General features: G+C 38.8%; 3 protein-coding genes across 3 annotated transcripts; all 3 read right to left on the minus strand.

Annotated features, from left to right (window-relative positions):
• Nucleotides 1-258: 258 nt before the first annotated feature.
• ro60 (Ro60, Y RNA binding protein) lies at nt 259-6,904 on the minus strand. Its single transcript, XM_056390686.1, has 9 exons — nt 6,772-6,904; nt 5,306-5,912; nt 4,412-4,632; nt 3,937-4,083; nt 3,704-3,841; nt 3,497-3,613; nt 2,990-3,106; nt 2,624-2,770; nt 259-2,216 (listed from the first exon to the last, which is right to left on the minus strand). The coding sequence occupies exons 2-9, from the start codon at nt 5,892-5,894 to the stop codon at nt 2,064-2,066; spliced, it is 1,629 nt and encodes a 542-aa protein (XP_056246661.1). The 5' UTR covers nt 5,895-5,912; nt 6,772-6,904; the 3' UTR covers nt 259-2,063.
• Nucleotides 6,905-8,115: 1,211 nt separating this feature from the next.
• LOC130179067 (regulator of G-protein signaling 21-like) lies at nt 8,116-10,717 on the minus strand. The gene is made up of 5 exons (XM_056391800.1): nt 9,903-10,717; nt 9,723-9,794; nt 9,559-9,620; nt 9,299-9,465; nt 8,116-8,949 (listed from the first exon to the last, which is right to left on the minus strand). Exons 1-5 carry the CDS (start codon nt 9,950-9,952, stop codon nt 8,701-8,703), a joined length of 600 nt encoding a protein of 199 aa, XP_056247775.1. The 5' UTR covers nt 9,953-10,717; the 3' UTR covers nt 8,116-8,700.
• Nucleotides 10,718-17,051: 6,334 nt separating this feature from the next.
• On the minus strand, nt 17,052-18,737 carry LOC130178250 (regulator of G-protein signaling 13-like). The gene is made up of 5 exons (XM_056390319.1): nt 18,563-18,737; nt 18,390-18,449; nt 18,234-18,295; nt 17,961-18,127; nt 17,052-17,851 (listed from the first exon to the last, which is right to left on the minus strand). The coding sequence occupies exons 1-5, from the start codon at nt 18,643-18,645 to the stop codon at nt 17,666-17,668; spliced, it is 558 nt and encodes a 185-aa protein (XP_056246294.1). The 5' UTR covers nt 18,646-18,737; the 3' UTR covers nt 17,052-17,665.
• Between the last annotated feature and the right edge of the window lie 3,892 nt (nt 18,738-22,629).

Below are 22,629 nucleotides of genomic sequence, written 5' to 3' on the forward strand. Positions count from 1 at the left end.
TCCGAATGAAACTTTTTTTTTTTTACACCAATTTCCCCCTTGGTTACAGAGACTCCAACAATGATAAACTGAATTCTTAATTTTGACTACTTTGTCCACATTGTTAGATACAATAATAAGCGAGTCGCAGTTCTTTGCTCAAGTACACCTCCACTGGATGGACACTTCGGGCACAGTCTGTGATAATCCCACAGTAAAGTAATGTTAGTTAATTTCCAGGACTTTATTTATATCACAGAACACCAAGAGAAACAGCAATATTTGAAGAGCAGCAAACTGTTTATTAGGGGTTTACATTGCTACTACAGTCAAATACTTATTTGTTAAGGAAAATGGATACAACACACCATGGGATGGGAAAAGGTTAACCATGGTTATGACCACCTGTGAACTACCAAACTTCATTACAACTATCTATTGTGCCAGACTTTCAACTACAAATGTTGTATCAATAATCATATTACACAAATATTTCAGCTTTGTAGCATTTTGACCTTTGGCCAAAAAGACAGCGGACATTGTCTTAACATTGAAAATGACAGTATCAGCATGTGTGGACAAAAATCCTTCACAGTAACATGGTCAGTTTATTTTTCTTCATAAAGAGTGAATTGCACTACAATGAATAAGTGTCAAGTTTAGTGAATGCTGTCAGTACTCACAGCAATTACTGTTTAAACTAACTAAAATGAGAAGCACCACTATAGCTGTTTGCTTGCATTTCCCCAAAATGAATTGGCCCCTAACACTAAAACTCTGTAAGTAGTGTGTGTTAATTCTGTGTCTGAAGAAATATAAAGCATTATACTTTAAATCTCTACTGTTACATGTTTTACAAAAGTACATTCAATTCCTTTAAGTCCAGGAAGGTAGCAATTATCTGTAAGTCTTTGCATAACGAACATTCTTACATCAAAAATACAGGATCATTAATGTGCTAGCAGATTCAGTCTCGGTAAACAGTTGTTAAATAGCTATAATTTGTCCTTCCTGGACACAATAATACAGTAAAATCCCAATTGTGATGCATAGAATTCAGACTACAATATGAGAAAAAGTCAATTTCTCCAACTTTCAGTAAACTGACTTACAGTCCCAAACATTGGCATCGTTTCACACAGGAAAATACAAGAACCCACAACCCAAACAATCCCACCAAAAACTGTATCATGATATTTAAGAGCACTATGGGTATTCTTTTATGGAATAAATTCAACAAGAGCAGAGCAGACAACTCAGTTTTAAAATAAAAATTTTCTCAAGGGAAAACCAATGTTAATACAACAATTAAAAACTTTTAAACAACAAGAGTTGCGTAAAAAGAATTCTAGGCATTAATATTACTATTACAAAAATCTTCTCTGGTCAATTAAATCAAAGAATTTTACAGAATAGCCAGAAAACCTTGAAAGTATTCTTTTGACTTTTGGTGCTTGGTTTCAATACATCTCTTTAATATCTGTTAATAACTTAAAATAATGCTGCATAAGAGAGGGACAGGTTTTCAAATTTAAATCGCCTCTACCATCACATCAAACCTGCTAAAATCATCCCAGATAGATACATACTAGAAACTAGTCAATCCCCTAAAATCAAACTACAGTTGCAGTAAGCACTAAGTAACATTCTGACTCTTACACTTTTCCTCTTGTTCAGTCCATATATCACTATAAATGAGTGGATTGTATTAGTAAAAGGGTTAGTGTCTCACTAACAACCATCAAACCACTAAACAGACTGTCATATGGAGTGCTATTTGCACTTTAACTCTTGACAGCATGATGTACAGTGACGTATCATGTCTTTTCACCTCCTTTTCAAATTTCAGAAAAAATATATGCACACAACATTTCCATAGTGTTGTCCAGCCCGCTGGACACTTTGTCAGTTGACTTGTAAGTGACATAATACAAAAAGAGAAATTGGAATTGTAAATGTCAACATCTTTTGGATTAGTGCTGTTTAAGGGCACTCTACATGCTAAGTGAGCCAACGTTGGTCCACTTTGTGCCTTCTTTTTATACTCTAACCACATGATGTCAAGAGAAAGTCCCAATACTTTATCAGATCAGATCCTGGGCTAGGTTACGAATGACGCACAACGCTCCAAGGTCGAAGCCGCAGATGCTCAGTAAACCCCTGTCTTCTGTGTCTGCGATGGTGTGTCCAATGGATGTCAGCCCACACATCACCAACTTAGAATTGGCTCCTGAAATCTGTAGAGAAAAGGCACATACAAATGTTTTAGTTTTTTTTTAAATTATTATTTAATTGTTTTTGCAAAAAGTATGTGTATGTATGCTCACATTTACTTAAAAATTGGCCCTTACTTGTTAACTGTCAATGATGAAAACATAACAACATGAATAACAATAATACATGACATAAACTGTGTACTGGTCAAATGCCATGTCATTTTGGAAATTAAAACCCGGAGATGAGCTTTGATATAAATGTGAAAAAGAACCTAATCCCATTTGTCTGATTAAGTCTGTACCCATCAAATTGCAAATTTATTTTAGCTGGTGTTTGCGTAATCCTGTTTTCAAAAACAATCCTTATCTTAGAGGAGATCAGCCTATTAAAACCCCCTCCCCAAGCAGACGTGACTGAATAAATGTACTTGTCTGTGCTTCTGTAGAGACTCCGCTGGGCTGGCAGTAAACGTCCACAATGGGTTGTTGGTCAGAATAATGAACACATCTATAGCTTTCCCATTTTCTGTGGCCCATGTGATGGGAAGGGTGAAGTCTGTGCTCCCACCCGGGATCTGGAGCACATGGTGGAAAGGTCAGAGGTCAAGAGCAAGACACGTTCAGCGAAGTCAATGTGAACACAACGCCTTATCTGCTACTGGACTTGTAAAAATGTATTAACCGATTTATAAATATTGTGTAATTATTGACAGTCATAAAATGCTTGTATTCCTAAGGAATCCTGATGAGTAACTGATAAACTTCTTCCTCTCTGATGCTGTGGCACGCCTTACCTTAACCAGTTCAACTGTTACTTGTGCGAGATTCATGTCAGCAGACACAGTGCATGGAAACAAAGCTCCTTCAGAGTAGGCCAGAACTTGTGTGTCCACCTCTGTCCTTGCAAATATCTGCACCAGACACAAAGGTCAAAAGAAAAGCATGACATCTCTATCACAGAAATCCATTTCTCTCACATACACACACGTCATGCAGCAAAACAAAACAACTGCTAATGCTACAAGTATTCTCTTGTATTAAAATTCTCTCAACAACTCTGAGAATCATCATTGTGATGGCACACACCTCAGCTAATAACTCCTGCAGGGCCTGGGGACTACAATAAGCACACTGCGGAAGGAATTTCACAGGAATCCACAATATGTCAACACACCAATTCCTTGACCCAGGCTTCCTCCAAAGAAGGGCTGGTCCGAGCTCTGATTACAGACACAGCTGTTCCAACTGCAATAACAATAACCCGCACATTGTGTAGCTATGTTCTTCTAGCACCGTCTTACCATGGTAATGGCCGCAGCAGCGACAGCAGTGCTGATTGACGTCCCCGGCACGACGCTGCTCAGTGATGTGCTCACATCTACTGCGACTACAAAGCGTTTACCCACAGGTTCCACATTCTGAGGACAGAAATGCGAGAGATTATTTGTGTTATCTAATATGCTCTTCTTCAATGTTCTGTGAGAAACTGTGGAAACAAAAGAACCTACCATAAAACTCTTATAAAAGGCAGAGTCCATTGCTTTGAGGATGCTGCTGTCTGGTTCCCATTTTGTTTTACCCTGGTAGCCTTGGCCTCTTTTGTAGTTTTCTGAAGCCAAGAGTAAACTGAAAGGGTGGATCTTTGCCTGAAGATTTCAAGACAAACATCAAATACTCAAACTGTCTCATGATTTATTAAAAACACAGCTGTAAATTAATCAAAAATATCTTTAGTTCCTACATTCTCTAGTGCCGTCTCGCTCTGGATTCGGTCACATACTGCTTGTGTTTCCGAGCCTCCTGGTTCAAGAATTTTGTTTGACGTCATCTTACCCAAGATCCTCAGCACTGATTGGAGAGGCATTTCCTTTAGCAGTGCTCTCCATACCTCCAGTAGAAAAAAAAAAGACATGACCACATATTTCCTAACAGATCCATTCCAGATGATATACTTCCAATCAGTTTTTCCCATAACTAGGATTTATTTGTGCAGCTCATGCAAAACATGTGTCTCCACCCATAATATTCATTATTTCTTTGAAAAGACTGCAGGGAAATACGGTTCAAAGTGTAGACAGAATGGCACATTTTGCAGTTATACTTATAAGAAAAAACTGTTTCCAAATACCATATACATTGACAAAGGAAGCTCTGAGAATAATACCCCGGTTGAAATCTCATAACAAAAGTGATTTTTAAAAAACACACACACTCACCTGTTTAGACTTGAGGTGGTCTGTAAGCAGCTGTTCCCTCTCCAGTTTGTGTTCTTCTATTAAATTGATGACCTCTGTTTCATCACAACTGTGCTTGACCTTCTCCACCACTTCAAGATACGAGAGCACTTTGATAACCTCTTCGGAGTTCTCTTTGTCCGCGTAAGCAACCTGGACTTCTTTCCATCCTTTTGTTACATATTTGCTGATCAAGGCAATAACTGAAAACACAAAGGTGTGAACATTACAGTCTTTTTTCATTTAAGTCATGATGTAGAGTTAGAATTTAAATCTTACACAGTGTTAGGGTTACAAATGAAGAGGGTCAGGACAGATAGAGCAAATGTATGCAGTTAATAAGATGCTGCTAAAGATCATGTTTTTTTTTTTTTTGTTTTTTTTTACAGTTTAACTTGACGGCCATTTTTGAGGCCGTAGCTTGAGGCGTCTCTTTCTGTCAGTGTTGGTGAGTTTCTATGTGTCTGTTCCCTTTTCTACTGGAGTTTTTCTCTTGATCATCATGACTTTCGAGGCATTTCCCCCTCCGTCTTTGCATACCTTTGTAGCATTTTCAATACTTGGTGAAATCAGTCAAATGGTGACTTTCATATCTTTATTAAGACTTGCACATATTGCTAACTGGCTTTTAACTTCACTGGCTTTCTGATTTGCAGTTGACACTGCCTATGTTGCTGATGGAGAGGTCACAAACACTGCACAATTGTTGCATGTAATGCAGAAAGGGAAAAAGTTTCTGAAAATATGACAATGGTAGCCATTAGGCATGAGGCCAACAGTGACTTAAAGACACTAAACAGGGATATTATGTAAGGTGGATAATTTTGCCTGTCCCCTGTAAACAGCAGTGAACAATGTGGGCCTGTGTAAACTCACCTTCATTAGTTGGTTTGGTATGAGAGAGCCTGAGCAGATCCTGGTGCGACCATCCCTCTCTCTGTTTACATTTGGTCACAGCCGCAGCCAGACTCATGGCATCTTGCTCATTATACCAGTCGGACACTGCTTTCCTCAGGGCACGTCCCCAAATCCCACACTTCATGCCCTCTTTCAATTCCTTCTTGTACTGGATGAGGGAAAACAGATGGGCAGGGTGCCGACAAACTTCCTTTAGTGCTTTGAATGCCGCCTGTCTTGTCTTCAGCTCAGAGTGCTGAGAGCACAAAGCCAAGGCGAAGAAAGAGGGGCCGAGTCTGACAGCTCTCCCATCCTGAGTGAACCTTTTTATCTCCTCCACCACCTCAGGACCCCGGCCCTCTTGCAGCAGGACGAGGAGGGCTCCGGCACTCTCCATGCTGACACGACCCTCATCCCTGGCCGTGTATATGTCTCCCTCCGAGCCATAGCAGAGGAAGCGGCACAGTCTGGTCTTATCGCTGACCTCCCATGGACAACCACCACCACCTGTTGAGTTCAGGGTGTGTTTGCTTGATGCAGCTATTGTAGTACTTCCCGATGGCTCCATTGTAACACTAGACAAGGCCTGAAACAGAAAATGGTGAAGGGGAGTTTTACTCACTTTTACATTCGCTGGTTGATACTGGGTTAAGGAACCCTTTCTAACTTTGCCACATATAAGGTCAAGCTGTCACTGATCAAATACACTGAAGTTAATGAGCCTCTTCATAGTGCTGCCGTGGGATAGGATTGAGCCGCATGGAAAATAACGTTAGTGCCACAAGATTGAGCTCCAGGAAAACCACAGTGTCTCCATGAACACAACATAACGTTGACTTCATCAGCAACATTACTTACTCACTGCCTCTGTGCACTGACATAAATAGCTTAAAGCCGATTACAGGACATGATGATACACATAAGACGGACACAAGCCACACTGAGCTGTTTATAGAAGATGGTACCACACATAATGTTTAAGCTAGATACAGCAAAAATCTCAGCTGCTAACTACCAGTTCATGTTGCTAAGTTAGTTAAGCTAGCAAAGGAGGGCAGTGAGGGGGCAATACGAAGTTATTTAACGTTAGCCCGCTGCCTTTGCCGATTTTAACAATGTTATATTCATGTTTAACAGTTATATAGCCAAGTAAGTAGCAAAAAAAATCCAGACTATTCCTAAGGTTTCTTTAGCTGCAGCGGCATAGTGATGTTAGCCTCCCGGTCTCCTCCAACCACAAACTATGAGGTACCACATCAGAGCTTTTTCCCAACCGGGCACCGAAAAGCTGCGTTAGGCGGCTTGATGCCGCTCGCTTGGGATGGGCAGCTGGCTCCTGAGCACCGATAAACCTTATCGAAACAGTGTCGGTTTAACTGCTAACATGCAGTGTTGCTAATGAAAACGTTTCGGTATGCAATTATAAGACATATCCACGAACTTACCACAAAATATGCGCACGGTGTTCAAGTTTTTGATGTGGCTAGACGCAGAAAGGCCTCCCCTCTGACAGTCAGTGAGCTAACCAGGGGCGGTGCCGCGATGGATGCTGGGATACAGAGTACCATCACATACACGACCACGACCACGTCTCCCTCTCCCCCTGTCTATCTCTCCCTCTCCCTCTCCCTCTCCCCCTGTCTATCTCTTCCTCTCTTCCTCTCTCCCTCCGTCTGTCTCAGTGTCTCTCTCTTTCTCAGGCTAATAAAGCATTGATTTTACTGTGGCCTTAATTATTGTACACATTTGGATGCTTTTAATTATAAGATTACCATATTAATTTGTGTGTATATTAAGTGGTGCAATAGGTGTAATATTTAAATTGGTAATTTACAACCCCCCTCTGTTTGCAGAGGGACAGGTGTGAATGTTAAAGTCTATTGGATTCACATGTATTGCTAAGAGAGCAGAATAAAGTTGAGTCAGCTGTCCTGCCGTGTTGTAGCCCACTTGTCAACCACAGCCCAGAGAGACTGGAGAACGCTACCGACCGAGAAATAAGGGTTGCGTTACTTTTGACCACTCACTTCACTCATAAGCTGAGTCCTACACAAGAGTAATTGTACATTGCATCGCCACCCATCAAAATATCTGATAGAATTAGTGAAATGTCCATTCACTGACTCCCCATGACACCCAAATCACCTGGTGGTCGGTTACACACATCATTACTTCCCCTTCTACCTCCTCACTCTCCTTGTAAGCTGAAGAGAATAATTAGAGCAGCCAAAGAGAGGTATGCTGAGGAGATGAAGGCCCATGACTCATTGTCAGTTTGGAAAGGCCTGCAAGACATCATCATAAATTATCTCCATAGATGACAATCAACTGGCAGGTGACCTGAACAAGTTCACAGACAAAGGCTAAACCTAGACTCCCCTTTCCCCTCCATTACACATCCATTCCTTGATCCAGTTCAATACTGCCATCGAGTCCATCCTCAAATCACACCACTGTCCGCTTCAGTGCAGCAACCAAACAGGACATTCAGAGGTTGCGGAGCACCATAAACTGAGCTGAGAAGATCACCAGCTTCATGTACCTATACTTTACTTTGTACTTTGCCTTCCACCTCTGCTGTTACACAGTTTAATTATTGGTTGTACATGTCACATCTTGCATTTGTCATCTTCATGTATTTCATACACCTCACTACTTTCTCCATTGCACAGTCCATATTTCATTTCGCTTTCCACCACTATCATAACTGTCTGTAAACAGATTTTAATTACATTTACTGTTGATTATTTTAGAAATGGGATTTCAAATGGGCTGAAACGCCTTTAAAATAATAATAGAAACAACTTGTTTATTTGTGGGATTTGCTGAGGACATATAATATACATGTTCAGTTGGGACACAACTTCCATTCATTAAGAGTTACTCTTGGTTACATCTTCATAGTATCTTTCTTTTTTCTCATTATTACACACAACCTGTATAAGCTATTTTTTTCTTGCAAATATTGAGACCAGTCACTCATGATTTATTTTGTTTGTAAGTTTTCCAAGTCACCACTGGGTGGCAGTAGCACACCAACTGTACAAACACATGATGCAATTTTATCACACCCATTAAGGTACAGTCTTTCCATGTGACTTGTTAAGTCAGTTGAGCAATTTATTACAGTGCTCATGATGCATACATGTCAAAATCATATACATTTTTTTTATGAACATTGTTCAAGTTCACACTCACAAAATACACAACAGTCCTGCAGTCATGTGCAAAAAGTTTACACTCAAAATATCACAATTAAAATTCACGGTTTTACTTTTGGTGATGGCCAGTGTTGACTGTGCACCAGATGTCACTGCCTGCAGCATGTTATGACCATTGCATTGGCGCACCTTTCAGTCTTGCCAGACATTATGTTATTGAGGTGACATTTTAAGGGAAGGGGAAGTGTCTGCTTGGTGTCTGGTCTTCCAGTGCTTCCTAAGGCCTTTCTGTTTAGAGGCTGCATCAAATAGGACTTTGTATTGGTCAGACTGGATGAAGCGTGGGAAGGAGCCGTTCGCCATCAGGCTGTAGATTTTCTTCTGTGCCACAACAAAACACGATGGACTTGGTTGCTGGAGACTCTGACTGATGATCTCTCTTGTATAAAAATCTACATTTATCTGAAAAGATAAGTAGAGTAATACATACTTAAATATGCAATTACAATTTAGACTTTTAATGTGCGCTACACACTGCACATTATCTGCAGCAGTCAGAAAGTAACTATTTAAAACATCGGTTTCAGTGCAGTACATGATACAAGCCTTTTCTGGCCTTTACCTTCATGAGCATTTTTCTACAGAATTGTGTCTGTTCTCACTCTTGCAATAAACACATAGAATATTCAAGAGCAAACTAAATTGTGTTTTTCTTATGCCATGCCTATATTTAGGTTTGAGCACATTCTGCTGCACTATATTTCTTAACCATACCCTTATGGTTCAGTCCTCCAGCAGAGTGTATTTTTACCTGTCTGGGAGACTCAGCCCTGATGAACTCTTCATAAATCCTTGCTGCTCTCCTTGTTAGTTCCTCTGGACTGTCAAAGGCTTGGAACTCTTGACAGGCCAGCCAGAAGTCCAGGTTTTCCTCACAGAACTCTGACTTCAGAAAGTCCCGAAACGCTATTTGTCCACCTGTAAAACAAGAGAACATAACTTCATTATACAGAAAAAAGTAACCATCCATGATATTAGTTTTGTATTGCTTGAAAGCAGATGAAAAATTACATTTCTGGGAAAGGAGCATCTCAAGAGATTCTCCCAGTAGGCTTGCTTCATTTGTTTTCCGTCTGTTAATGGAAGAAAGAGAAGGTTTTTGGTCTCATTCACATTTTAAAGAAAATATTAGAAAATTCAATATTAATATGCAGTATGATCAAATTAAAATCTACCTGTTGATTTTCCTCCATGGTAATGGGCTCTGGATGAAGTATTCTTGTATTCTTGATTTCCATGCATTATGTCTACAAGAGAGGAAAACGATAGGAATATATAAGTGCTACTGTCCCAGGTGTGTAAAACAAAAAACATTCAAAATAAGCCTCATTACAAATGAAACATATTGTACTTACATTCTGTTTGTGTCCTGGAGGTCCAGAGATGTCCTAGAGAGCCTGTTCATTGTTGAATTTGAAGTGCACTACCTCCTCGGTGAATTATAATTTGACAGTATCTCTCAGTATGCATGATACCGCTGAAACCTCAGAAGAATTTTTCCTTAGGTATCACTCAGATTTCCAACTACACAGTTTCATCCTGACTGGCTCTTCTCACTGATGCGGGTCAAAAACAGAGTGGAATCTGACTCTGATGTCAAGACACCACTGTTTCTCCCAGCTCACAGCACTTTCTTCGCCCTTGTGTCTTGCTTTCTTTAACCTCTGTTGACATGCAGACGTATTGTTGCATAATTAGAGGGAACCACATGAATACTCAAAGTGCGTCAAACCTTGTGCTCTTCCTTAATGTTCATTTATAGAACAGGACTTTGCTGTGTATCTCAACCCCCATCAGATTTTCCACAGTTAAATGTATTAGACTGTTGATAGTCTTCCAGTATCTACGTCATTTAGCTCACCATTCAAGTCTGTGCTATTCTTAGTCACAGGTCAAGTGGTCATGAGTTTCTTTAAGCACTTTTGCTTTTTCTTTGCCGCTCCCTTTATCTTTCTCTCTCACAGTTGTATTTCTTTTTTTTTTTTTTAGATTCTTATAGATTCTGTTGATTTCATGATGTTACATGAAATTAACAGCATTTTAATTGGGTTTTCCCTGACAAAAAAGTGAAATGTCTCTGTACAGAATTTATATTCATTTGTTATTAGGATCATAAAACACATCACAATATCAAAACTGCTGACTGGTTTTACATCACAAGTTCTAATAAAGTGGAAATTGTTTTCTGAAAGGGGCAATTCAGTATCAGTCTTAGAAACTTTGGGTGAATTCAAGTCGATATTTGTTACAGTGGTTTAAAGGTCCAACCTTCAATTTCTTTGACCATATAAATTACAGGTACAATATATTTCCATATAGTAGTCTTTTGTTTGTTTTTCTGTTTTAATATTTTGTTTGCAAGCATTACTTAAGAAAATCTTTAACTTAGCTGTTGCTAGTATTAACATGGGACTGAGATAAGGCGAATGATCAACATTTTATTTCACTGCGTGCTGTCTTTGGGGCCAGAGTAATAACTATGAAGTAAAGCAACTCAGTTACTTTCTCACCAATCTGACAAGAACCTCTTTAGAATTTGAAGAGAAGCAGCACTTAAGCAGATAACCAAAAATGGGCTGAAACTAACCGCACCAGAAATGGAAGGAGATTATTAATGAAGTTTAAAATGGAGATGATTCAATGCACAGGATTGTGAATTCAGTTAATTTATCTGAATTTGGATGAAATAAGATTAGAAGAACAGACCCTGTACACACATAATCTTAGGTCTTATAATTAAGATTTCACTATACAGAAAAAAGAAGTATATATTATATAAGGGGTTCAAATTCGCACACTCTTGAGAGCTAAATCCAACTGCTTCTTTTCTCCATTTTATATGTTTGTGTGTTTACTTATTTTAGGTATTACATGTGTCATTTCAGTTTAGCACGCTAGCATGCTAACATTTGTTAATTAGCTCTTAATGCAAACTACAGTATGTTATTCGTTTGCAGGTATTTGATTAAAAAACAAACCAATATATTAAAAAAAATAAAATTTTGACCTGATGATGGAGCTAAATGAAATTTGGATCCCCAAAGTTATTATACTTTATTCTGAATAGGTAAATGACTGATCAAATTTTGTTGCAATCCATGCAACAGTTGATGGTACATTTCACTGCAGACCACAAATCTCAATCTGCTGGTGGCACTAGAGGAGAAGTCAGGGGATCACCAAAGTCAGTGGGATACATTGTCTGGGCACCATGAATGCCTCTACAAAATTTCATGGTAGCTGTTCAGCAGTTGCAAGATATTTCATTCTGGACCAAAGTGAAGAACTAGTCTAAAAGACCAACATTGTCAGCCCCACAGCCACACCACTAGCATGCAGCCCCGCGCCACTAGCATGGCTAAAAATATTCAGGTCACAAGTTCAGAAAACTGAGAAACTGCAACTTTCACTGTTAAGTAATGAGAGTTACAGCTCTTTGTAAAAATCTGAAAGTTACAATTACTTTTTTGTCTCTTTTTCCAAAAAGATATTCAAGCTAACTTTCCACTTTGTTTAACCAGTCATTGGTACAATTAAAAATCTGCACATGTAATGATTGTTCTGTTAATAGTCTCTCACAGTTAAAAATAAAGGGCAATCAGTGAATGATGTATGTGTTCTGCAGTAAAGGGAATGTGAGCATGAACTGTTAAACAGAATGTCATTGTGAATGAGATACTGCAAAGGCCACACAAACCAAACAAAAACTAGTACAGACAAGACTGAACTTGCACATGAAACAAGGACATGACGCTCATGAATTAGCATGTGGTTTGCAGGACCAGACCGGACTGTGTTTAACAGGAAGTAGCTGTGAGAGTGAAAATCTGCAGCCTCATACACATTCAAAAGTGTGTTGTAAAGTTTTTATGACCTGAACTTTGAGAACAAGAAAAAGCATGCTTTCCATATAGATATGGTATACTGTACCTAAAACAACGCCATTAACAGCACATAGACCTTCATTATATAATCTGTTGGATTAACAACATGGCTGCCTGAACGGTCAGTGTAATCTCCTATCCTATCCAGTCAACAATTTATTATACATAGCCTACTTGTGACGAGTGTGTGAAATATCAGTAGTATATGCACTTGTAAAGATATCACTATAGTCCCCAACATTTTTGCATTGTGACACCTCAAAACAAAATCAAAACAATGTCTACTTATGACCCCTTGTTTCACTGGTATACAAATTGTCACTAAAGTTTTATTTAAGAGTTATTTTCATTCTTGTTTAATATGAATATGAATTTTTAGAGGGTCATAAACAAAAATTAACCTACAATTCACGAGACAAAAACAGTTGTTTTAATTTTGAGTTGGTATGGAAACCCGTTACTGCCACTTAACAAACAGACAGTTTTTATTTGTATTTTTCTCACAGTTATGACTCATTAGCTGAGAATCATGTGACTCAGTTATGAGATGATGAGCTCTATTTGAGAAACATTGCATTATCTAATAATAATGACTTATCACATAATTTCATAATCATGATATATTATGTCAAGATTATTAGAAATCCTCTCATAATTGACTGATCATACTTCTACATTAAATAATAAGCCACTGTAAGGAAAAAGCTTAATAGTTGTTTATCACATTCTTAGATGGCTCTCTTAGACCAGTAAAAACGAAATTAAGAGGTAGTTGAATCATGTATTTAATATAAAAGCAAAAAAGTGAAAATATGGGCTTGCAAAATTGTCATATTTTATTTTAAACTAGTTACAGACAAAATCTTGCTTCTAAATTCTTCCTGGTTTCAATAAAAATACATGAAAGAAGCAAAAATTAAATTAGCTCAGCCACTTATAAATTTGACCTAAAAACTGAGGACATGACTAAATATGGTTGTTGTTTTTGTTGTGCATTATTGAGGTCATTGCTGAGGAAGTAGTGTGAACCCAGGCTGAACAGTGACACAAATCAGAATATCTAGGTCTGCTTTCACACAAGTGTTACACAGTCATCTACATAAAACCACTGTAATCACACTGGTTTTTAGGCCATGAGACCAGAATATGCTACAAACCTGTTACTGTTTGATGTATAAATAAAACTTTGGTCAGCATCATCGCCCTCATCACTGTAAGTTTCCGTAGCTTTTCTGCACAGCTCTCACAAATAAGTCAGGAAGGTTTTGCATCATATAAAACTGTTTAATGAAATAAGAAGTTATAAAACCCCTGTATACTGTAGGTATAAATATAGAGTCTCGATTTGCATGCCAGGCTTTGAAGATTATGGTCATTTGGTTATACTTTTACCATGTTAGGTTTACATAATACAGCTCTGGCAGCCAAAAAGGGTAAAAAACTTTACAACATTTCATTTGCATTCCCGTCAGGGCAGCGTGATGGTTTGGCGTTTAGCAGGTGGATGTATCATTGAGTTTAATATGATAACATGATGCATGCTAGGAGAGATTTGATTTGAGACATAATCCTATCCATGATACAGGGTTTTACTTTGTGACTAAAGACACTGAATCAGTAAGTAAATCAGTAAAGAAAGTTTCAGTATCAACAATTTTTTTTTTACCAAGCATTGATAAATATATTTGATATATTTAATGTTTTGGGAAACCTGTTCACAGATGAGGTTAAACTTCTGAACTTACCTACCATCTAAAGTCGAAACACATTGAAGTTTGTTATATGTAGTCCGCCCCCTTATTTTTCTTTTTTTTTCTTTTTTTTTAAACCGTTGACAGCACGGCTCTAGTGAGGTCAATGTTGATCGGTTCACCATTATGGTCCAGACATCCAGCTGCTGGGTGGATAACTATGAAATTCATTCATGGTTCCCAGAGGATGAATGCTAATGACATTGGTGATCCCCTGACTTTTCCTCTGGTGCCACCACAAGTTTCACATTTGTGTTTTTTAGTGAAATGTCTCAAAAACTATTGTATGGGTTGTCATTTAATTTGTATCCCCCTCAGGAAGAATTCTAACAGCCTTGGTAATCCCTTAACCCTTCAGCTGTACTTTGTGTTAAGTGCTAACTCACAGATGTTAGCAGGTTAACATGATGGTGAACATGGTAAACATTATACATTAACCTGTTAGCTTTGTTATTGTGAGCATATTAGCATGATGCTGATATTAGCATTTAGCTTGAACCACCAATATGTCTAAGTACAGTTCACCAGTGCTTGCATGGCTGTTGACTCAGTTTTTCTCAGTGTGTGCTGCTGTGCTATATGAAACTCTGTGACATCAGTTGACCTTTTGTTTGTTCCTCCAGATGAATGTTGTGATAAAAAAAAGTCCTGATGTCTTAAAATGGTCAAGACAAATTCTTTTTTTAAAATGTATTGTGATCTGATCTTTCATACCACTGATGGAATTTTCTTCAACCTCATGTTTGACTGAAACTGATTTTTATCTGGTGGAAAATTTCCTCACTGGAACATTTTTCACCTGGCTCTGAAACAGACCTGGAACAAAGCCTCCTTTGTTGAACTGGTCAAACAACATCACACAGTAATCCAGTGACCTCCTGTATACAGCCCATGTGGTTCCACAAGGATGACTTCTGTCTCATGACACCCGCGGCAGCTGAACCTATGGCTTTCAAAACTGAATTTTCGTCTCAATGGTTGAGTAATATATGTAGTGTATAGTGGATACCCTCAAGGGTTTATGTCAGAGAATTGTAGATATGTCACACATTGCATGACAACTCTAACATCCTGTCTACTGTGTGACCTCATTTTTTTTGGTTTTTATAGCTTTTCATGGTCATATGACTAATCTATAAAAGGATAATCTCGTTACTAATAAACAGAACAGTGTAAATAGGGAAATGATGACTAGTCAGGCAGTGGTCCTTCTGTGTCAGTTTTACATTTCAGCTGCATCTGAGGAAAAATATCTGCTGATGACCTGTGTGAGAAATAAGAAGGACGTTCTCATCCCACTGAAAGCTCTTTTGGCAAAAATATGAAATTACTTTGGTGCCTTTACACTGACAATTTGTTGTCTATTACCATCTGAAAGCACAAAAGGTAATTCAGAAGCATTATTAGTTGTGTATGCGCGCCTGCCTCTGTGTGTGTGTGTGCTTGTGCAAACACATGGATGCACAAGTGAAATTAAAAGAGGATGTGGTAGAGCAGTTGGGCCTTAATGCTTCTTCCTAATTTCTGTAACCTTTAGCAGAGTGATACCTGATTGTTTCCCACACATAAACTTCCTTTTTTGTTTTTTGTGACAGATGGAGTTTCAGTTTTGTTCTTCTATTAAGAACAATTTATGAGGGTGAGATCTAGTTGCTATTAAATGAAAGACTGAACGGTACAATAAAGGCTGAATGAATTGTAGAATGACAGTAAGACCTCGAAATACATTCATAAGCATGAAAGGCCAATGACACATGAAAGGCTGATGTAAGAACAGCAGCGTAGGTGGGAGCACTATGTGACAGCCTGTGTTATTCATGTTGCCCATACTTAACTATTTCAAAGAGTGTCTGTAAAATACACACAAATCACCACATTGTCATTAGCTCTATAGTCCTACAAGTTGAAAACTGATCCTAATTACAAACAACTGCAGTGCAGGCTGAGAGATTTTTATATATCATTTTATATTCTAGTGGTAACCAAAGTTACCAGATATGCCAGGCTGACATAAAATGATGTACAAGACATTTTAAAAGTCTTGGTTTGGCTGAATTCCACAGCCATAAAAACATTTTTGAGTTTGAGTGCTTCACTCTGTGTAAACATCATACGCTAGTTTCAGTGAGGAGCCGAAAGTAGGTGATCCAAACAAAACATAAAGTACACACAATAGTTTCGAACAGAAGCAAGAGTTAGATGAGAAGATTCACTTTTGTAACAGTCTCATGTTTCTATGCCAGCAGCTGGTTAGCCTAGCTTAGCATCAAGATTGGAAAGAGGGAAAACAGCTAGCCAAGAATATTCTGTGCTTGTACAGATTTTTTTTAAAAGAAAAAAAAAAAGTGACATAAAGTGTTAAATAGTGAACTTTAGAGGAGCCTGTAGGTGGAGCCAGGCTAGCTGGTTGGACAACCAGCTAGCCAGTTTCTGCTCTTTTTGCAACGCTAAGCTAAGCTAAGCTAAGCTAAGCTAAGCTAAGCGACTGCAGGTTGTAGCTTCATATTTACAGTACAGACTAAGGAGTGCTGTCAATCTTCTCATCTCACTCTCATTGAGAAAATGACTAAGATATCCAACTGTTACTTTCAGTAAAGATTCAGATCGACATGACTAAGTTATCCTGGTACACGTCTGTACACATTTCTAAACTCATAAAAACTACCAGACAGTAAATATTGTAACTGTGAGTAAGTTGATGAATGAATGAAAAAAAATGAATGAATGTGATGGTGACTTAGTTGCTTCGTGGAAAGTTAAAGTGATGTTAATCTAAAGGTTCGTGGAAACTAGACCTGGTTTGTCTGTCTCTCTGATCCTGACTTTAGTCATGCGGCACTCTTCATTTAAAATGATTTGTGTTACACAATTCAAATGTAATGTTTTTTTTATTAAATATGTACAAATCCATCTTAATATTCATATTCACAATGTTTTGACACACTGTGGAATATATTTTCAACATATAGCTTATAACACATTATGATAGTTGTAACATCTCAGTGTGACAGCACTGATGTCAGACTGTGATAAACAAACAAAAAACAATCTAGATGCAATCTACTTATCTATTGCTTTAGTGAGATCTCAGTTAACTTAAAATAAGATGATGTGCAAATGTAGATACCAGCTCATGCACATGAATCATGGGTGGAAGGTGTTGTGTGCACCACATACACTTCCTGGCGTCTCTCACAGAAAGTCCCCAGCATTTTCATTACATAATCGCTTCATCTCTGGGAAGTCCTTTACTTTAGAGGACCACAACAGGTACAACCCCAAAACATGACTTCTCCAACTGAAAAGGAAGGCATGAATGTGTTGAACATTAGCCAACATGTTTTGGATGCTTTTAGTTAGAATCACCAGCGGTTGTCCCAATACAAGCAAACACAAACCACAGCTGCTCTCAGGTAGTCCAGCATTGGGCTCAGCTTCACAGTTCAGCTTCTACAAATACAATGTCCACAGTGTCTATTTTCTTTACATCTTCACTGATTCTGATGTGGTGTCCATTAGAGCCCGGTACTTGTCGGACCTGAGGAAACGTGGATAAGAGTCCCTCTCCATCAGCCCGAAGACAATCCTCTGGGCTTCGTCGAAACACACAGTGGTGGGCGCTTTAATGTTTCGCCTGATCACATCCCTGGTCTTGTGATCAATGTTGATCTGGAAGCAAAAGGACACACGATGAGGACCGATGAATACTTAACTATTAGCAGTATTGTAACAGTAACAGCTGTGAATCTGTCTGCGTTATAAAAACCTCCTTGTTTACCTCTCTCGGGGCCTCAACTTGAATGTAGCGTTTGTAGATCTTTTTGGCCCTGGATGACATCCTGAAGGAGGACTTGATCTTCTTATAGTCCTCACACACCAACCAAAACTCAATGTTTTCATCACTGAACTCTGACTTCAAGAAGGCCTGGAATATCTGCATGCCATCTTAACAGGTAGGACAAATGAGCAGCAGTTAGCCAGTGTTGAGAAACGGATAACCAACGGATAACAACTATGAAACTTGACTTTGAGACTGTATTCATTAACTTACATTTGGATGATAGAAGTCCCTCTAGTGAGTGTGACCACTGCGACATCTCTTCAAAACAAAGCCTGCAAAATTAGGGTGTTCTGTCACTTATACATGAAACAAGTATATCAACAGTTTGGATGTTTAGTTTCCAGTGCCGAGGTTGTCTTCACTTACCCCTCAGTGTTGGCAGCTTGAGACGATCTACACTGCAGCCGAGACTTCAGGTTTCCTCCTCTGGTTAACCAAACAAACATTTATTTTACTGACATGTTAAAGTAAAAGATTGATCAGCAACAACATGAAATACTGTAGGACGTATCATGCATTGGTTCAAATAAAATATTTACCTGTATTTCCCCCTCTTCTTATTCTCAGTGTCCATGTTGAGGTGCTGCAGCTCCCTTGGTGGTGATGCGACTAGACTTGGCATGGCAACAGTGCTTTGTACATGTGAGACTGTGTGCTGAGCCGCTCTCAGAGAGTTGTGTTAAGGCCAACTGTCAGTGTGTGTGAGGAACCCGCTCAGCGCTAACTTATATATGTAAAGCAGAAGTCTGAAATGAGTTTGGTGAGTAGCGTCACAACATCATTCTGCACTAACCACAGAAAAAGAGGAAGTTAGGGATGACGCAAACATACACGCACTGCAGCTACAGCTGTATGTCTGTACTGTGCTCAAACCTGCATCATTACTTGTTTGGCTTAAAGTCTCGAGATGCAAATAGGGCAGTGGAAAATTCAACAGCAGATAAGCAAATGCTTTGGTCTCTGTTCTAGTCTGCCTTTAGAACCAATGCTAGAAACCAATGTTTCAAGATTAGTGAACTAGAAGCTCGAGTTGTTTCAGCCATCCCAGTATATCAGCAACAAGGGGTGGGGGGGTCAGTGCTTGTGCACAAGACAAGGAAAAGAAACAGAGAAGAGGGGAGATGCACAAAAGGCGGCAAAGGGAGCGAGAGGTGCTATATCTGGCACATGCTAACAGATAGTGCCAATTAAATGATTCTACCTTTCTGTTGCTGCTTGACTGGGGGAGATTGCAGATGAGACACCGGTGCAGAGACCGGAGGGGAAGGCAAACGCATGGATGAAATTTCTATCAGTGGGGGCGTGATGGCAGAATGTAGAAGAGAAGGTCAGAACAACAAAAATGAAAAAAGAAGCGCTATGATCAGGCAATGGCGAACAGCCGCATTAACATTGGAAAGGCTTTCCAGTGTCGGAGACTGCATGGTTGGACTGGGAAAGAAATTCTACTCTACCTTTAACTAACCAAAAGCAAAATATCAATGTTTTTTATTTTGGGAAACATGCTTATTTGTTTTCTTGCTGAGAATCAGATGATGAGATGATAAGATTGATATCACGCTTATGTCATGTACTTCTAGTCTAATCTAGAGCCAACAACCAGTTAGCTTAGCCCACTCACTCTGTGGGAGACACTCTTGACTTAGTGTTGTCATATAAGGACATATTTGACCTTAGTCAGTGGAGGCAGACAGGAAGTAGAGGGGGAAACAGAAAGTGAGGTGCCATGTAACAAGTGTCACCCACCAGAACCAGACCAGGGACCTGTGGTTCCATAGCAGCTGTCTCAGACCACTAAGCCACCCCACTGTTTCCATTTTAGCTTATAGTCACCGAGGACTTAATGCCAGCTCTTTGTCACAGACAAGCTAAAAATGACTTATTCATTTCCTGTTTATATGTTGACAGGAGGTTTTGAAAAAACTAAAACTTTCACCTGCAGTCTGGAAATTCTCCTGGCCTTTTCAAAAATCCAGAGGAACATAATCAATCCTTAAACATAAGTTTTCTCATATTTACTTTTTATTAAATCTATAAATGTGTCAGGTGTAGTTCCTCTGTTTTGTTTCCCCTGTCTTACTTCAGTTCCAGTGACATAAGCAGTATTACACTGATCTGAACTTTCCAAGTTTTTAGGATGAAACTGCTGCGGATCAAGTTCTGTTTTTTTTTTTCTGATAATTTGTTTTTAAACCTTCTTAAAGCTCTGATCACGGCACCTCTCTTGATACAAAAAGCATCCGTCGTCCTTCATTACTTGGATTCTCGAAAAATGTCATTGCCTTATTTTTTATTATTATCATTGTGGACCCTTTTTATTAATTGCTTTACAATGTCATATCTCCTTTGGTATGGGCCCTACATACACAGTATATCAAATTAACCTCTGTAGTGTATTAAAGCCACTATAGAGTTTTGTTTTGTGGTTTTTAATCCAAAACTGGCGCCCTTCACTCGTTGTTTGAAAAATAAAAGATTTATTCATTCAGTAATGGAAGTGATGTCCATTACTGGTTGCCACACAGTAAACATCATGCATGTTTCTGATCCTCATAAGTGATGGAGAATGCTTGAACTCCCATATCTTCAGTCAACTTGGTCCAATTTGTTACATGGTCAAGCTGAAATCTGGTGTTGTTTATAATAATATCCTCAGGCCTGGGGGAAGGCTCAAAACAGTTGGCAAACCTGTGGAGTGTTAATCTCTGGAAAACATCTGGACACTTTCATAAATGCTTTCATACATCTCGAGTGGACTAATATACTCTGACTCTCTCAGCTTAAGACAATGGTAAATGTGTCTCACACTTGGTCTGAGTCATAAAGTGCTTTACAGAGCCATCTTTAGAGCCATGCCGCTACCCTGGCTAAAAACCAGCCTCTGGAGATTAAGCCTGAAATGTTGTTTAGTCAGAAAACATATTTCAACAGGTTAGTTTGCTATTTTTGTCATTGTTTCAACACATTTTCTTTTCATTGTGTAACCTTCAATTCATCTTGATACATTTGATTCACCTACTTGACCTCGATGTTGTCCCACTTTTGTGTCTCGAACTAATTTTGTATTGCCTTGTTTTGCTTTCATTTCTTAATAATGGTGCACTTACAGGAAAGTACAAAAAACTTATAATGTGGCTTTGACAACCGTAGATGTAGGGATGATGTTTACTGTGAATACGATATCTTAAAACCTTGCAACCTTGGCAAACGTAGTGGCTTATACATTTACATAAACACAAAACATACCCTAGTAAAGTGTTTAAGTAAGACTTGCTTTTGAACCTGAGGCGAGAACTGTGTTGTTTAACTGTCTTTGCTCATGTGCTGCTTGACAGGAAACGTTTTGTGATAGAGCGCAGCTGTTGGTGGCTTGATGCAGTGACAGTTATCTCAGACATTTTCTTTATCGGTTGCAACACCCATCTGTGAGTTTCCTCCATCAACTGTTGTCACTCTGAAAATTATAACTTCGCTCTGTTTCTGTCATTTTTATGTCTTCTTCACATGCTGCAAGCAATATCTTTGCAGCCCTATGCTTTCATACCTATGAGTGCTGATTAAACACAGATTGTCAAACACATTTTTTTTTTTTTAATCAGCAGTAACCAACAACCTTAACAATCCTCCCACAGAGATTCGAGTGAAACCAGGGTAGTCTACATTAAGGGAAGTTGCGGTGAACTGTCTGCACAACACAGATCAGATTCTGCCAAACATGAGAAACACCGCTTGAAATAAATCACCCCCACATTTAATGCCACCAACAAAAACAGAACAAACTGTTCATCTAACATGCAGCAGTCACATGCAGGAACCACGCTGTGTCTACTTCCACTTTCCAAACACAAAAAAACACATCAGACAATAAATACGTTAAATGGAACAATATTTTAAGTATTTTATGCCTAATGTTCTTTTAATTTAAAATCCTATATGTTCCTAGCAATATTTTCCATGAGACTCTGAACATTTTGTCTAAAAGAAGTATGGAAACCCTACTTTATTCTGCTTGTTATTGTATTTGCATGTTTTTTACATTGATCATTAGTTTGTACAATTCAATACGCCCTAACGAGTAAAGAAAAAAAAAAAAAAAACAACTCATAAAATACTATCTCAAACTATCTAATACTACCTAAAACTCTGCATGACAAAACCTACACTAGTCTTATTTCGAAAGGATTTACATAAAGCAAAGTGAGCTTAGTGAGAGAGGCCTTTTTCCATCTCATCAGACTCAAAGTTGTGTCTTGAATTCCCTCAGATGCTTTTTCATAATGAATGAATTCGCCTGGCAAAATGAAACCAACTGAATTGCCACCAGAAGCACAACCCCGTATCTCCCGCCCTGCCACCCTGTGTCTGTGTAACTTAGAGCAAATTTCACTCAAGACAGATTTGATTCATAAAGTTCCTCGTCTTTGTCATGCTTAATGTATAGTCTTCTTCCATCTGCGGCGGGGATGTTGCAGAAACACACCACATTAGGCGAAAGGAAGTTGCCTCAGAAAGTGACTTGACTGTGAAACCGGCTTTCATGTATCTTTTTGGTTATGAATGATGTTACCTGAAGGTCTCTGTTGCCATCTGCTGTTTATGTGACTAA

The sequence above is a fragment of the Seriola aureovittata genome, chromosome 12 (genome assembly GCF_021018895.1).
Source record: "Seriola aureovittata isolate HTS-2021-v1 ecotype China chromosome 12, ASM2101889v1, whole genome shotgun sequence".
Taxonomy (NCBI): domain Eukaryota; kingdom Metazoa; phylum Chordata; class Actinopteri; order Carangiformes; family Carangidae; genus Seriola; species Seriola aureovittata.